Genomic DNA, 18,145 nt, shown 5'->3' with positions numbered 1-18,145 from the left:
AGTACAAACAGGAGAAACACGAAATACAAAATGAGAGTGTTTGACCAAAAAGAAACAATACAAATCACCTAAATTAATTCTTTAATTTATAGGTAAGAAAACCGAGGATTTAGAGAGGATAAATAACTTTTCCAGAATTACTGCTAATTAGTGGCAAAATTATAAGACTCTAAGCCTCGTCCAGTGCCATGCTTTTTCCAGTACTTCATGCTGATGTTGCCTGTTTTAATTCTCTTGTACTTTGAGAATCCTGAAAAAATATTTCTGCAATATTCTGATTCGTAGAATCAGGTTTGCCTTTTTTTTAAGTTGGAAATGGCAACAAGAGTCACCTCAAAGAACCATGTGATGTTCCTGTTCTTTGGAAAGTGGCAGCCTGTCAACTCTGCTGGAGAAGAAAGCAAAACTAGAGGAAACAGAATTTTTTAAAATTAGATAGTTGGCTTAAATCTGCAGAAAAAAAGATACCTACCTTGTCATGATTGCTGCAGATAAAAGGGTGGTAGTTTTTCCCCCTCAAAGTTTAGACTAAAAATATTAATGGAGAGTTGTTAGTCATCTTACCATTAAAATAATGGGATGCTTTATTTCATTTTTGCTTAAGTCTTACTCATAGATGAAGTGGATAGAGCACTGGGCCTGGAGTCAGGAAGACTCATATCTCTGAGGTCAGATCTGGCCTCACACTTACTAGCTGTGTGACCCTAGACAAGTCACTTGACCCTATTTGTCACTATTTCCTCATCTGTCAAGTGAACTGGAGAAGGAAATGGCAAACACTCCAGGATCTTTGCCAGGAAAACCCCAAATGGGATCTGAAAAATTGGGCATGACTGAGAAATGACAGAACAGCAACGTGATGCAGTCTTCAGATCTGTTGAATTGCTGCTTCAAGTTTTCAAGTACATATTGGCCAGCCCCTAAATTGGAAAGAAGTTCAAGTTATTTAGATCAGTTTATTCTGTTTTAGCAGGTAGTAGTAGTCTTGGAGTTAAGAGCTCCTGGATTTGAGTGCTGCCCAGACACTGACGAGCTCTGTGACCCTGGGCTAGTCTCTAAAAGGGAGGATGATAGCGCCTTCCTCAGAAAAGTGTTTATGAGAATCAAATGAGGTAATCTACATAAAGCCCTTTGTAATTTTAAAGTTCTATATAATGTTAACTGTTAGTATTGGCACATGCCTTGTTCAAGAAGTTAGTTATAACAGGACTTAACTGGTTTCTTCTTTAGAACCATTCAGCCTTCGTACTTTTTTCTTTTAATTTGGTATGAACCATATCCTCTATTAATTCTTTTCTCTAAGAAATCTTACCATCCCACAGGGCAAGCTTAAAACAATGTGTTTGGAACTCACTTTTCTCAATTCAGAAAACAGTGTTTGTGAAGTATCAAGGTCCTTTGAATCTAGCAGCATAATTTTTTTTTTTAGTTTTTAAAGTTCTAATATGGACTCTGCTATATCCATTTTACTTAGAAATTGAAGCATGAAGAAATTTTTGTGTCTAGGATCATAGATTTAGAGCTAGAAGGAACTTGAGAAGTCATATAATCCAAACCCTTCATTTTACAGATGAGGAAACGTAGCCCTTACCTAAGGCCATCTTCTTAGTTAACCAAGGACAGCAGTAGTCTGCTTTTTATAAAGGTTAGGGATAAGAAATTGCTTACAAAATAAAGTATTGCATATTGTTAGTAGAGTTTTATAAGGACATCAAAGTGCTTTTCATATATATGTTACTCAAATGACAGTTGATATAGGAAAGTACCTTGGAACCCTGATAAAACACAATTGTATAGTTTAGTACAAGAAAAGTCCAACTTATATGGTAATTAACTCTGTCCAGGAGGGCAATTAATTACTGAACTATCAGAAGTAATTCATTTAAAGGCATTCTGATCTTTAGAATATACATCAACAGATTTTTTTTTTTAATTTAATAGCATTTTCAGAGTCATGTAGGCAATTTAAACCAGGCCTCTTCCACCAGAAGGAGGAAGGACATAGATAGAAGCAGCCAGAATGGCATGCAGTCCTTGACACCAAGGAACTCTTGCATCTCCTGTGTTTTTCTTTTTCCAACTTATTTATAATTGGTGTATTCAAAGGCACCTGAGTTATGCTTTTCCTGAATTTGTTCATTGGTAGTACTTCACCTCTTCATCTAACTTACCATAAAACTACATATTCCTTACGTAACAGCCACAGACCGTCTTGTGTGCCTCCCAAAAGAAGTGAACAACAGGCTTATGACAGTGCAGTTGCCTTTTGCAGGAAAGGACCACCCCACTATTGTTAGTGCATATGATCCCACCATGACAAACCCTAATGAAGTCAAAGAAAACTTTCATGAAGACCAGTTGACCCTCATCATTTTGCTGAAAGAAGACAATTTTGTAACTGGGTGACTTAATATCAGAGGTAGCAGAGAGTCCTTGGGAGGAATGGAGTGAGTGATAGCAGCAGACCACTGAAGATTTATGCATCTCATTACCTCATCACCAACACCATCTTCCATTTACCTAAGCAGCATAAAACTTCACAGATGCACCATTAAGCAAACATTGACATGTAATAGGACAGGATGTGAGAGGCACAAAGACAACATGTGGCCCGCAGGGTGATGGATTCATTGTATACTTATCCTCTCCTAGATGAACATTGACATTCAACAAAAAAGGTGGCCCCAAGGCAAGATGATGACCAGAAGACAATGTCAGCAGATTCAGAGCGCTTGTTTGAACATGAACACTTTGTTACTAAGTTGGAGGGAAAACTAAGCCAACACATGATTGGCCAAAGTGAGCAGAAAAGTAGTGAAGGGCTTTCAGAGATCTGGAGTGTAGCATCATGTTCTCTCATCTGGGCCAGAACACTTGCAGGCATCAAGATTGGTTTGACAAAAATGATGGGAAAAATCAGAAGCTGCTGAAAAAAAACAAGAACTTCACAGGATTTACCAGCAGGATAGTTCATCCTTTTCTAAGAAAGTAGCATTTTACTCCATCAGAAGTAAAGTGCAAGCAAAGCTCAGGGAGATGCAGGATTCTTGGCTCAATAAAAAGGAAGATGAAATTTAGTATTACTCTGATAGTAACAATCCAAAGAGTTTTTGTGATGCATTTTGGGCCAAAGACCCCTGGTACATCACAACTACTCAGTGCTGGTAGAGCCACTTCGATTGATTAGTGATAATGATCCTGCAGAGGTTCCTAAGCACTTCCACAGTGTTCTCAGCAGACCATCATCAATACTGAAGGCATTGACCATATAGCTCAGGTCTCTAGCCAAACTTGCAACTGAAGAAAAAGTTTTTGAGCGGTTAGGCTCATCTCATGTGGCAAAGCACCTGGTGCTGATTCTATTCCAATTGAGATTTATAATGCAAGGGGTCCACTCCTCATACAAAAGCTGACTGAAATCTTTCATATTATATGGTAAGGGGAAGTTAATCCCCAGGAGTTCAAGGATACCTTCTTGTCCATCTCTATAAAGGTCAAGGAAATATGTTGCCCTATGATAATCACATTAGGGTCTCTCTTTTAATCATTGCTGGCAAAATTCATACCAAAGTTTTCCTTAATGTGCGGATTCTTCACCTGAAAGATGATCCATCTATCTGAGAGTCACTGTGACTTCAGAAGAGGCCAAGAAGTGGTTTATATGGTGTTTGCTGCCCAACAATTTCAGGAGAAATGCCAGGAGCAGAACAGAGGTCTGTACACAGTGTTCATTGATCTGACCAAGACTTTTGACGCTGTCAGTCATGAGGACTTGTGGGAAAGGATGGCAACATTTGGTTGCCTGAAGAAATTCATCAGCATTGTACATCACTTTCATAACAAAATCCTCGCATGGGTTCTGAATAATGGATTATGCTTTTGCACCTTTCCAGTCACCAGTGGAGTGAAATCAGGGCTGTGTACTTGCTCACATGCTTTTTTTAGCATGATGTTTTCAGCAGTGTTTTCAGAAACCTTCAATGAGAACAAAAATAGCATCAAGGTCAGCTACTGCACTGATGGTAAATTATTTAACTTGAAAAGGCTACAAGCCAAGACTGAAGTGGAGGGACAGTTGATATGTGACTTTTTATTTGCAGATGATCAGTGCAGCCTCTAATAATGAGATGCAACCAAGTATGGATCAATTCTCTGCTGCTTGTGCTAATTTGGGGCTAATATTTAACACCAAGAAAACACGGGTTCTCCACCAGCCAGTACTGGACCATCCATAGGTGGAGCCATTGGTTACAGTAGATGGAGAAGTTTTGAATGCTGTGGATAAGTTCACTTACCTTGATGCAGTATACTTTGGGGGGAATGTACTCCTAGATGATGGATATTGTGTTTGTATGTACACATAAATGATGAAGTTGATACATGCATTTTTAGAGCTAGCTTAGTGTTTGGAAGGCTCCAAAGGAAAGTATGGGAGAGGAAAGATATTAGACTGCCTACCAAACTGAAGGGCTATAGAGCTGTTGTGCTGACCTTATTGTGGTATGCCTGTGACACCTAGATAGTATACCAACACCATGCCAGGAAACTGAATCACTTTCATTTAAATTCTTAGGAAGATTCTGAAGACCATCTGGCAAGGTAAGTACTGGAACAGCTAGGTCCTTTCTTGAGCTGAACTTCCAGGCATTCAAATTCTGTTGCAGAGAGCTCAACTCTGTTGTTTGAACAGCAAACATCCATTTGTTTAGAAGACTTTTATGAAGAACTTGCACAAGGCATGTGAGCACATGGAGGTCAGAAAAAGCAATATAAGGACACTCAAAGTCTCTGAAGAACTTGGAATTGATTTGATACGTGGGCAACACTGGCATAGGATCACCCCGCATGGCATGCCCACATCAAAGAAGGCACTCTACTCTGTGAGCAAAGCAGAATTGCAGTAGCTCAAAGAAAACATGTCCCAAGTTTTTATCTGGACTATTTATGTGGCTCTACTAACCTGTGGTAGAGCCTTCCATGGTCAGATACAGTGTATCTTGACCCCAACAAGGTAATGTTCTTTTGGTCCTCTGAAACAGAGGACAAAAATCATAATAGGGATGGGAAATGGATCTATTATTTCATTGACATAAGGAACCTTTGTATGAGGAAAGTCCCTCTGCCAGTGCGGATCAGCACCTTCTCTGCATTAGTTACCTCTTTTAGATAACTACCCAAGTATGTGTCAGAGGTAGGACTTTAACCTAGGCTTTGTTAAGGCCAACTCTATCTACAATGCCATGCTATCTCTTGTCCCAGAGCCAGTTTCTTGGGAGCAGTTATATGTGGCTTCCTTTCCCAGAGCCTGATGAAGATTGGAACCACAGGACTGGTGGTGAAGCATCTCCTTGTATACTTTTTGCATAAGTCAGTATTCTGTTGGTATTTTGTATTCAATTCATGAGCATTGTAGTTAGCTTCAGGTGTATGTGGCTATATCACTCTTCCTTGAAAACTCAGGCAGAACTCGTTTGCATGTCTACCTTTCCATTGCACCCAATTCCCTTTCATGTATCTTTTTGTTTTCAGCCTTCTCCACCTGAATAAGCTTGACCCTCGAGTTCCTGATGAAATGCTCTATGGACGAATAGGCTACATTTATGCTTTGCTTTTTGTGAACAAGTCCTTTGGACAAGAAAAGATACCTCAGCACCATATTCAGCAGGTACCCTGTCCTCTGCTATTCTCTGTATATTGGCTTTTTGAAAAGGTTTGCTTTATGCTCTTGATGAGATCCTCCTGCTCACTGTTCTTCTTCCAAAGTATGCCCTTGTTCCTGCCCAGCACCTCAAGGTTTTCTGAGCTAGTGGGATTACGTGTGTTCTCTGAAATTCAGATACATTCAAGAACACAACATGACATTGAGAGCTATTAGAGACCCTCTTATATAGAGATGCCAAGTGACAAACTGTCACTTCGATTAAAGACCTTGCGTGGAGAATTAGTCAGACGGCTCCTTCCACGTGAAGATCTTCGTTATGCAAATATTATTTTATTCTAACAAATAATTCATTGCCTGAAAGCATTCTGGAACCTTTGCTTTTGTATTCAGAAAAGAGCTATGAATGCTTTCATGCACAAAATTGTAATAGTATGTGTATAGACATGTCGATGTCCCTAGTTCCCTTGTACTTCCTAACAAGATAAGCTCCTTATCCCATGCCAGGATATTTTTATTCTAATGTTTCAGGTATTCATGCTTGGTTCCCCCTACAGGTTTCTGATATGGTAGTGTCATCAGGTGAAACCCTTGCCAGAAAGAGAAACTTCATTTCAAAGACACCACTGATGTATGAGTGGTATCACGAATATTACGTAGGGGCTGCCCATGGACTGGCAGGTATTTACTACTACTTGATGCAGGTAGGAATGATTAAATTAAGAATTCTCAAGTTGTTCTGCAGATCTTGATTAGCACCATAAGTTCATTGGTTCCATGAAAGCATGACTTCAGGAGAAATATTATTGGGGGCAATGGGGCAGTTAGTTTCATAATTTTAAAGCATTGTGCTTTATAATGAGAAATTATTTCTTTTGTTTAAGACATTGACCAAAAGAAGTAAATGCCATTGCTTTTACTTACAATTTTATGATTTAATGATTTATTTTAAATACACTTTTGTTTACGTCTTTTGTTTTAATGTCACCATAGTTTTCACCAGCGTACTTCCCTTTCCTCCTCCCAGAGAGCTGTCCTAATTAACAAATAGCATTTTTTGAGACCAGGAAAGAAAAAATGGAAAAAAAGCAACATAACCCATTAATATAGTAAAAATATCTGAAAACATGCACAATGTGCAACATATGTGAACCTCCCACCTCTGCACAAGAGTAGGTTAGAAGCTTTTTCTTACATCACTTCCTTCGAGCCGCGCTTTCACTATACCTGCGTGGCGCCCTTGCTTAATTTTTTGTATACGTGGTCGTTTGTTCTATATTGTAGTTGTTGTGAATGTTGTTTGCCTCCGCATCAGTTTCCATGCCAGGGTATTTGTCACATTGACAGTTTCTTATAATAGAGTAATATTTCATTATATTTTTATATACCAGTTTGTTTATGTTTGTAATTGATGAGTACCTACTTTTTTCCCCCCAAAAAAACCTTTGCTATCACAAAAAGTGATGCTATTTAAATCTGAATATGGTGAATATAGAGACTTTCTTCCTATTGATGGCCTCCTTTGGTGAAAGTCCAGTAATGGAATCTCTGGATCAAAGAATATAGACATTTAGTTATTTTATTTGCCTAATTGCAAATTGCTTTCCAGAATCGTTATACCAGTTCACAGCTCCACTGGCACCAGTGTGCCTGTCTTTCCATCAACAAGCCTTCCAACACTGACCATTCTTATCTTTTGACATCTTTGCCAATTTGCAGAGTATAAAGTGAAAACCTCAGGCTTGTTTTGTTTTGATGATTTTCTCTTCTTTTTAGTGATTTGGAGCATCCTTTCGTGAGGTTGTTGGTAGTTTTACAGTTCTTTTGAGAACTGTTTATTCATATCTCTTGTCATATATATGTTAAAGAGTGGTTTTTGGTCTTTTATATGTTCGTGTATGTATCTGTGTACATATAGATATATGTGTAGGTATGTGTATATAGTATATATTTATGTGTATGTTTGTACATATGCATATATATGTTAATCGTTTATATAGCTTAGATGCCAAATCCTTATCAGAAAAATTTGATACGAAGGTTTTTTGTTTTTGTTTGTCCTCAGTCGACCACTTCACCTCTTACCCTAGATGCCTATTAAAGTTATAGGCATATTAGACCTATTAAAGTCATGCATCTATTTAGAATGTATTGTAGAAGGTTTTATTTTAAGCCTTATTCTGCCAAACTGCTTTCCAGTTTTTATCAGATAAAAAAGGAATTCTTTCCTAAATGACTTGTTTTCCACTTTATTAAAACTGGGCTAATTGAATTCTGTTATTTCCAATTCTCCCTTATCAAGTCTGTGCCATTGATCTACCTCTCTTTTTAACCAGTACCAAATAGTCCCACTTCTTCATAATATAGTTTGAGGCCTCAATTTCCATGTTCTAAATACATTTTAAGCAGCTAAAATTTAGACCTAAAAGAGTTTAAAATTGCCCTTTGCGGACATCTGAGGTTATGAATAAGGAATTATGGAGAGCAGTCCGGGCTAGATTAGGTAGTACTACTTAGATTAGTGAACATTCTTCAAGCCCACTAGAGTGAACCCTACCTAAGGTTTACAGCTGGTGGGTTTATCTGCATGGCAGAGCATTTAGTATGCTGCGGGCAGCAATGGTAAGCAACTGGTTCATAGATAAGAGGCAGCCCTGAATGGACCCTGTTCAGACCATTTGCAGAGACTGAATTAGAAAGCTAAAAAAAAATCTAGTGACATCTTGGTGAGCTAGTATATGACAAGGAGCTAAGCCTTTTTTCTCAGAAACCTTCTTAACCTTTGGTTTAAGATCTGTCAAGAGAAGAGGTTTATGCATCATTTCTCACAATCCTGTGGTCCTCAGCTGGATAAAGTACATTCCACATCCACCCCACTTTACCCCCCCCCCAAAAGTAACAGAAAAGTTATCATGCCCTAACTTTGTAGAATGAAAGAGCTGGAGACTTGGGGATCAGGAAACAAATACCTCCCATTCCCTGCTTCACGAGATCATCAGAGTAGGCCAACCAGTGGAATAGTGACTTGAACTTGCAGAAGTTGAGAAATGTTTTTAACATCTTTTTTTTTCTTTTCTCTTTTATATTTGGAGCAGCTAGTCGGAATACTTAACTTGATTCCTCTTTGTTCTGAATGTGACTGTTACTGATAACAAGGCAGCTCTCTTTTCAGTGAACTGTTTCTGTAATTCCACATCTTTTTGTATTATTTAATAACGAACTATATAAAGTATCTCACATCTCTCTGTGTTATTTAATAATATGTGTAGAGAGCAAAATCTGCAGCTTCCTGAGATGGGCTAGCATGGAGAGCTCCAGTGTCATCAGTCCACATGTGTCAATGCAGTGCTTAGTTGTAATATGACAACATAAGAAGACAGATGAGGTTGATCCGGACAACTTTGTGCCCGGACTGTTTCTTAGAATCCCAAATACTCATTTAATGTTCTCATTGGCCACCCTTGTGTCACATTAATGCCAATAAACTATTCTAGATATATTAAAGTAAGTTTTTTTTAATGTACTTAAACTAATTAAAGATAAGGAAAGAAACAGAATATTATAATGAATAGAGGTCTGGTCTTGGACTCTGGAACACCTGCATTCCTCCCTCTGACACATATAGTTCATTGACCATAGGACAAGACATTTAAACTCTCAATGTCCCTGGACAGCTCAGATGAATTGTAATTTTATATTGATGGAGAAAATTTCTACATCAAAGAGTTCCCTAAACTTCTTTCTTCTACACTGATGAAACTATGGTTTAGATTAATATGCATTATATAAAATGCATGTATATATAAACCTATATATTCCACATATGCAGTACTTGTACGGATTGTGAGTATGCATGTATCTGTAAGTGTGTATGTATTGTGTAATAGGCATGTTGCATATGAAGCTTTATACCTTTAATTTGGTAGGTCACCAAAATTACATCAATGTATAAAGCTTCCTCAGGACTATAGAAACTGAAAATGTTGTGACTTGAACTTATGTATTAAATGCTCCTGCTATTGCATTCACTTGTTTTGGTGAATGTCTTGCATAGAGAAAATCGTTTCTCATTATAAGGGACAATCTCTTGAAACAAACCCTGCTGGTAGAAGAAAATCAATATAAAACAATTGAACACACATTACTTGAGTATAGTTTCAGATAACAAGCCTTAAGGGGCATTTGATGGATTTTGTGTACTCACTTGAAAAAAAGTAGCTAAATTTTATGTGTATAATAAGTCCAAGAACCTAATAGCATTTGGGGATACCTACCTAAGTAATATAGACTTGGTACAAATAGAATTCACATGGAAATGTGAAGAATAGGATCCTGCCCTTTCCTTAAGATGAGTGACTGTGTCTTTCTTTGTATTCCCAAAGCTTAGCCCAGTTCCTGGCACGTAGTAGGTTCTTAATAAATGCTCTTGACTGACTTCTCTGTGAGTTGCATAGCTTTCTTTAATTAGTTTGGCACTGGTTGGTGTTCTCGTACAGTTGAGGGGTTTATGGTTAAAGATAAAAGATTTTAGCAAAGGCAATGCCAGTCCATAAGCACTATATGTCATAGTGGAGTAGTTTGTTTTACTCGGTAACACACAAGAAGGAATTCCAGCAGGTCAGGTAGCAGAATGGAATATAATAACATCCCCTCTAGCACAGCCCTTCAGTGAAGCAGATCGTTAGAAGGTTGTTCTTGCTGTTGAATACAAATGCTTCTTCAAATATCTAAGGAAGCAGATTTTTCAAGTGTATAGTAAATTTCCTCTGCCTCTTAATTTAGAAATTCCTAAAGTATTATAAATGCCTATTTGGATTTAAAGTATCATTTTGTTTTTTTCTGGCATTTGTTCTTGTGGCCTCTCTTTCCAGAGGTAGATAAAGGCCCATAGACCTTCTTCAAGAGAGAAGAGTATATACTCTTTTAAAACTTTCTAAGTGAGTCTTGGGCTTATGTGTCACACAAAACAGAATATATCAATTGACCTCATACTGACATTTAAAAACAGATCTTCAGGTACTCTAAGTTCTCTTGCTAACTTAATCAATGCTGTGGTTCAAGCATTGATTTTTCCATTTGCAGATTGTTAACTATTCGAAATTTTTTTATTCTTAATCTAAAAGATTCTTTTCACCAGGTTCTCACCTGTCAACGCAAAACAGAATTATGTTAGTTTGGGGCCATACTGTGTATGAGATTGGGGAGATAATACTGACAATTCAAACTTGAGAGCAGTCTACTTGGGACTGAGTAGGGAGCAGGGGATGTTCTGCTTTTGTTAAAAAATTTAGTATTTTTTTGATAATCATGAAGTGTTATTTGTCCCTCATTTCCCTTCATCCCTTCTTCAAAAGAAAAAACAGAACTTGACTTTACTATTTGTAGGGATGTCAGTGAACAAATACATTGAATTGAGAGCTGTGGAGTAAGAAAAGAGCTTATGTCACCTGTGTGATTGGATTCTATAAATTCCATTTAGGTAGACATTGTTCATTAGCTGTACATATTATTCTAAGATGAAGTATGTACAAAAGAGTTAGAAGATTCTGGTCCTAAGTTATGCATCACTTTCATATCTGTATCCATCAGACATTTCACCTCTTATTGTCTTAAAATAAATATAACCTGTGATAAAAATGTATTGTTCTCATGGACTTCTTTGAAGTACTTCATTAAAATCCAGTATCCCTCTTAGGGAGCAGAATAGCATGGAGAAGTCTGTGAAATAGCTAGTCTCTTCAGGGATTCTTCTGAAAGCCTAGAATCAAAAGTTATGTTTATTTAGACAGAGGTAAATATTAAGAAATAATAAGTACAGAACAATCCTTTTCCAGTTCCTGAGAGCTGGACTGATTGTCTAATTAGAAATGTTCCATTCTTCAAAATTAAGAAATAAGCTGCAGGTACAAGATGAGATCTAGACATGGAAAGCAAAATAAATCAAACCCCACGTGCCTTAATGGTATTTCTTGTATTTTACTTCTATTTGAAATTTGTTCCCCAGACCTAGAAAGAAAAGGGTTCTTCTTGGTGGTGGTGTTTTTAAAGGTGGGATTAATAATATGCCCAACATTTTCCTTCAGCAGTGAAGCTGAGTAAGTATGGTTGTGATATCTATACTATTGAATGTAAGTGTTTCCTTAAACGTCTAAGGAAGTGAGTTTTTCAAGTGTATGGTAAATTTTCTTTGCTTTTGAATTTGGAAATTGTGTAAATATGTTATTTGGATTTAAAGTATCATTTTGTTTCATAGCCTAGCCTTCAGGTAAGCCAAGCGAAGTTGCACAATGTGGTCAAGCCCAGCGTAGACTACGTCTGCCAGCTGAAATTTCCTTCTGGCAACTATCCTCCATGTGTGAATGATTCTAAAGATGATCTTGTCCACTGGTGCCATGGGGCCCCTGGGGTCATCTACATGCTCATCCAGGCTTACAAGGTACAAACTTCTTTCTTACCTAACTAGGAGAGTCAGTTGAAACAACTTTAAGCTAAAGTATAATTTCAATAACTTGAAAATGTTGTTTCTCCTAATAATTTCAGAAACAATGAGCAGATTCCTCTCTTCTTAGAAGTTCTTTACCTAAGAACTAAAATAACTTCTCTAAATGTAAGTCAGGAAACCAATTAATGTAAAATTGAAGAGATTCAGGTTCAATCAAGTCAGTGTCACTGCCAAGGGGGACTTTTAAAAGTGTCTCCTGGTACACTTCAGTAGCTCAACTTGAGATTAAAAACCAGAGATCCTGGTACTCATGTGGTGCTAAATGTACTTGCCTGTCCTTGCAAACAAGAGGACACCATGAAGGATACTTAGCCTGTTGTACCTAGGTAAGCATCTATCTGTATCATAATACGTATTTTATAAATGACAGACACTCATTATCTGTAGACAGTACTGCCTGGAATGCAGAATGCCCAGGCTACCCTTATCTCTGCTCTGTGCTATCCATCCCTAAAGGAAATGCCTGCTGGTGTTTTCATAAAATCCAGTTTGGTATGAAAAGAACACTCTTTTAGAGGGTATGTTTCTGCTTCTTGGGCCAGAATTTGAAAGGTGGCAAGGATACAGCAAGCCCACTATGTTTTTTCTTCCTTTTTTAATAAAGTATAATATTCAGCACTTAATGGTGTATGAATGATGCCATTGTGTTCTCCTAAATATGAAGTAAGTGCTACAGACAAGCTTCCTTGGATATACCTCATCCTCATTTCCTAGTAACTAAGCATCTTTGTTACTGAAGAAAGCAGCCATGTGTTCTGTGGAAGGTGACTAATGATGAGAGCTTGATATGAATTAGATGATGTTAATGCTACTTCATCAATCACTCTAAAAGACCTTTTGCAAGTACAAAGTCACAGTCATTTTTAATATAAGTAGAATCACTGAGGGCTAGTAAAATGAACCACCATCCATGTAACACATTGTCATTGGACCTGTCATTGTCTATGACCCTCTCTCTTGTTCCATTTCTCTTAACCCTCATTTCCACTGTTGGAATCACAGAATCTTAGAGTTCAAAAGCACCTCAGAAGCCATCTAATTGAGCCCTTTCCTAGAATATGAGTACCCTGCCACCACCACAACCTCCTGGTCAGATTGTCTGCCTTCAGTGCAGTGATGTCCGTTGTCTAGGAACTCACTACCTCCTGAGACGTTCTCTGATTATTAGAAAGTTCTTCCTTATATGAAACCTAAAAGCTTTCCTCCTTATAGCATCTATCCACTGATCATCGTTCTGTTCCTTGTGGCTTAGCAGAATAAGCCCAATCCATTTTCTGCATGACAGACCTTCACGTGTTTGAAGAGAGCAGTCACATCCACCCTCAGTCTCTTTCCTAAGCTAAATATCCCCAGTTCTATCAACTGTTCCTCCTAAAGCATGGGTTCACCACCCTGATTACTTATCATCTGAAAGAGACTCCATTTATCAGTTTTCTACCTAAAACACACCAAGGTGGATGCAGAGGACCCAGGTCCCCAAAATGGACCAGGGGTGGGGAACCTGCAACCTCAAAGCCACATGTAGCCTTCTAGGTCTTTGGGGGTGGCCTTTTGACTGAGTCCAAGTTTAATCCTTTCATTATGGGCATTTGTTCTGTGAACTTGGGTGCAGTCAAAGGGCCTCATTTGAGGACCTAGAGGACCACACATAGCTTTGGGGCCATAGGTTCCCCACCCATGGTCTAGTTAGCAGGACAGTCTCTTTTCTCATTCTGGACACCACACTTCTTTTAATCCAGCTTACATAAAATAAGCTATTCTTGACCATGACATCACACTGCTGACTTGCTGAGCATACAGTCCACCAGAATTGTGAGGTCTCATTTACAGAAACTAAGAACTAAGCCTATCCTCCCAACTGATAGTTTTGCAGCTGAGTTTCATAATCTAAGTTCAGGACTTTGCATTTATGTCTACTAAATTTTATCTTCTTTGATTTTATCCATCATTCGAGGTTACCCAGATCTTTTGGGCTCTTTTTTTCTTTCATCTAATATATTTTAGTTGTCAGTAAAGTTAAAATTATCATTTACAATAAAACTGGATTTTTCCTAACTGCCTACAGGTATTCAATGAGGAGAAGTATCTTAATGAGGCCTTGAAATGCGCGGATGTGATCTGGAAGTTTGGGTTACTCAGAAAAGGCTATGGGCTGTGCCATGGCACTGCGGGCAATGCGTATGCTTTCCTGGCATTATACAAAGTCACCCACGACTTGAAATACCTGTACAGAGCTTGCAAGGTGGGTACTCAGAACGTCCAGAGAAGAAAAAAAGTCTTTTCAAGTGCCTAATTCTGGTTTCATTTTTTTGCCCCCCCCCCTTTTTTTTTTGGTTCTGCAGAAGTAAACAGTTAAAAATAGTCTTTTAAAAGTTTGTTTAATTTAATTTGCCTTTTATAAAACAAGTGATCATCTGTAACAATCTAGTTAGGACTGAGATGCTTTCTTTTGTTCCTCTCTTCCTTTGGCAATTTCTAGAAGCTTGAGATGAAGATTTCAGCCCGGCAGGTGCCCTCCTCAGGGCTGGGGCTGCAGAGACAGAACGGAACTAACTCTGGCTTGCCAGCTCATTGATTCTCTCAGCTTTCCTTGTAGAGGTGATCATTCAATCACCATGATCTGCCCTCTGAATCCTTTAGTTTCTTAAATGAACGCTGAGAATTGGTCTCAGTCGGTTTTGTCATCTGAGTGAGTATATGTTGTGAGTAATGTGACATGGCCTTTGTTTTTTTTTTTTTTTCCAGTTTGCTGAATGGTGTCTGGATTATGGTGAGCATGGATGCAGGATTCCTGACACCCCTTTCTCCCTCTTTGAAGGTATTCTTTTTCACATTCCTAGTTTTCTTCATAATAGAAATGTGCATTTGGACCCCCAAGGCTTCATCACCAACTAATGGACTTTCTCTGGTCCTTTTAATTTTTTTAGCCCTCTCCCTTCCTCACCCCCTTTGCATTTAGTAGAAAAAATTACCGTACCAATTCTTGATTTCTTTACATCACGAGTAATAAGCAGATAAACTAGAGCATGCACTACTGTAAACATAAACCAAAAAGCTGAGAATGGCTGTAGTGCGTTCTTGTGCCAACATATAACTAGGGAAAGATGCTTTTAACTCTGCTAAGGTTATGCCGTTAATTTCAGAATAAAGCTAATGCAGAAAACTAGAGCCATACTAACGTAGTCACCTTAATATGATAACTCCTTATCTCTTTTGATTTCTTCAGGAATGGCTGGAACAATTTATTTCCTGTCTGACCTGCTTGTTCCAACAAAAGCCAGATTCCCAGCTTTTGAAATGTAAAAATACAGACACATCCCTACAGCTCACTGCATGTCCACCACTACCCATGCAAACACTGGGCTAAATGAGTCCATTACTTTTCACCCACCTTTCTTAATTAACTAAAGAAAACGAATTCTGTGTAAAAATGAATTGGTCTTTTCTGCACTAATGTTCAGTTCAAATGTATTTTGGGGAATTATTTTCTGTTTAAAAAGAGCAGGAAAATAATTTTATGGTTGGTTTCCTAAAAGGGGGTGAAATATACAGTATTTTGTTGGAGACACATGTACAGATATTTCAGAACTTGCAAGAAGCTGCTCATTATTTAAGCTTTTCAACTTTTAATGTTACAGTTTTCACTACTGTACTAAAAACTGAATTGTAGTTAAAGATTAATACATAATTGTTAGTGGATAGTACCACTTCTTAAATATTCATTTTCCTTTGGATTGTAGAAAATATGTTATCATAGTCGTGCTTCTGTGTGGTTGACTGACTGTCGGAGGGGAGGGGAGGGGAGGAGAGATACAGTTCCTCTGGAAAACTGCAGAAGCCACAAGTTGGACCAAGGATACTGAATCCTTTATTATAAAATCTTGCATTGTCCATTCAGAGTTTATTTAGTCAACACTTATCTTTTTATTAGTGGATATAAGCTAGCATTTGTGCACAACTCCAAAATGTAGAAAAATCTTAAAAATATGATAATCAATTTAAAAATTTTACTTTAATGCTTTGATAAAATTCAAAGTATGCTAATAAATACACGTTTATTATTTTTGGCTCTAGAAAAATGTTCTGAATTTTGGAAATTCTTATTAAAAAGTGGATATTTTTGTTATTACCATATGATCAGTGAGACGTTTTTGTTTACTAATATATTGTGAATTTTTCACCTCTCTGAGCCTTTATTTCCATTTTATTTGCCTTGTGATCACTGTGGCTCTAGTACTGCTTGCCAGTGCTGTAGAATAGTTTAATCTCTATCAAGTTGTATGAGTCCGATCTCACTAAACAGAGCAGCACTTATCCCACTTTTGTTACAAAGGCCAAGAAAACCCAGCCAACTACTTGAAAACAGGCACCTACAACATTTTGTAGAAGTTCAGTTTAGCTGTGGGTGTTATCTAATGAAGGCAGCTAGATGGTGCCAGTGGATAGAGTGCCAGACCTGGAGTCAGGAAGACACTGCCTCAGACACTGACCAGCTATGTGACCCTGGGCAAGTCATTTAACCCTGTTTGCCTCATTTCCTCACCTGTAAGAATGAGCTGGAAAAGGAAATTGCAAACCACTTCAGTATCTTTGCCAAGAAAACCCCAAATAGGGTCATGAAGGATCACACAGAACTGCAACAAATTATCTAATGATTATGTTCAACACAAATAGTAGAACAATCTTAGGCACTTAGTTCGCACTTAGTTCCAATCTCGTGAACAAACTGATATTCTCCCTATTAGGCAACTGATTTGAATATGGTGGGTTTGTTCATATATGTCTGTTCTAAGTGCCCCAGTAACAAATAGAAATTCTGCTAAATTTTAGTTCAGGGGCCTTTTTTTTTTCCCAAATTATTGGCTGTATGACTTTTTCCTGACCTTTCATAGAAATGAGTTGAGTGCTGCCATACTTAACTGGAAGACTAAGATTACTATAAACTGGCAGGAAAGTTAGAGCCATTAGCAAAGAGTACTGAACTGTAGTGATCCCAGAGCAGACAAAACACAAATCAGAGTTGGCAGAGTTGTTAAATTACAAATGAAAACTTGTTTCATTGACTTAATAATAACAAAAATAGGCACCTTTACAAATATTTCTCTAGTACAAACATTTGTGTTGCAATTCACCATTTTATGAATCTTCAGACTTAGATGGGGAAAAAAACATTGGTGCCTCAAACCCTCCCATAGCTCCTGGCTCATGGGCCCCCTCCTCTACTGCTGTGTCAATGGGGTAGACTGGACTTTGACTCTTGCTTTTTTTTCTATAACCTTTTAAAACTCCTTAGGGGCTTAAAAAAACAGAGTATAGGAAAATAGAATGTGCCTGTTTGACCAGCCTCCCCTCACAAGAGCAACAAAAACCTGCTATTTCCATTGAAATCTGGCACTTGAACTCCTGATGTTAACATCCCTATTTTTTTACATGCAACCTAAAAAGAGTTAATATTAGTGGAAATAATCTGGACCTTTAAATACTGCTGATAATAGAATCTAAAAACACTTAACTACACAATTTCCTGGTTGGTCCTTCTGTGGATTGTGCAAATTGTGGGTAACCCCCAGCCATGTATCTTTCTAAAGTGCTGTGGGTAAGCTGTACCTTCCTGGTGAAAGGTTTCAGATCAGCTGTGTGGGCAGTTACAGTAATAAAGAAATGTAATGCACAGCGAAGCTCATCTGCCTTTGGCTCATTGTCCTGCTTGAAAGAATAAAGCTCGTTTGGTTTAGCTACGTGTCTGCTGTACTGTTTTTTGCACTTTTCAATAAACAGTTGCTAAAGTTGATTTCATGAAAGCTCATTTGCATTTTCCTGGGTCTGGGTTTTTTGTGTATTCTATGTGGACCCAAGACCCAAGCTAGTTCAGCACATATATTTAAAGCATTAACCTTTATTTTTTTTTTTTTTTTTTTTACTGTTTAACAATCACTGCCATACAATTGCGATTTTATCCCTCCCCACCCACTCCCCACTACCTC

At 37.9% G+C, this 18,145-nt stretch overlaps 1 protein-coding gene across 4 annotated transcripts in view; it reads left to right on the top strand.

Moving 5' to 3' along the window:
* The window catches only part of LANCL1 (LanC like glutathione S-transferase 1), a 53,730-nt gene extending 35,835 nt beyond the window's left edge, over nt 1–17,895 (top strand). For all 4 annotated transcript variants that reach the window (XM_072617469.1, XM_072617473.1, XM_072617471.1 and 1 more), the window contains 6 exons: nt 5,530–5,665; nt 6,217–6,363; nt 11,913–12,095; nt 14,227–14,403; nt 14,907–14,979; nt 15,388–17,895. In XM_072617469.1, the coding sequence (XP_072473570.1) occupies nt 5,530–5,665; nt 6,217–6,363; nt 11,913–12,095; nt 14,227–14,403; nt 14,907–14,979; nt 15,388–15,464 (793 nt within the window). In that variant the 3' untranslated portion in view covers nt 15,465–17,895. The remainder of the gene's footprint in view (nt 1–5,529; nt 5,666–6,216; nt 6,364–11,912; nt 12,096–14,226; nt 14,404–14,906; nt 14,980–15,387) is intronic.
* The last annotated feature ends 250 nt before the right edge of the window (nt 17,896–18,145 follow it).

The sequence above is a fragment of the Notamacropus eugenii genome, chromosome 6 (assembly GCF_028372415.1).
Source record: "Notamacropus eugenii isolate mMacEug1 chromosome 6, mMacEug1.pri_v2, whole genome shotgun sequence".
Taxonomy (NCBI): Eukaryota; Metazoa; Chordata; class Mammalia; order Diprotodontia; family Macropodidae; genus Notamacropus; species Notamacropus eugenii.
The sequence above is the reverse complement of the archived record's forward strand: the minus strand, read 5'-3'. Positions and strand labels throughout refer to the sequence as shown.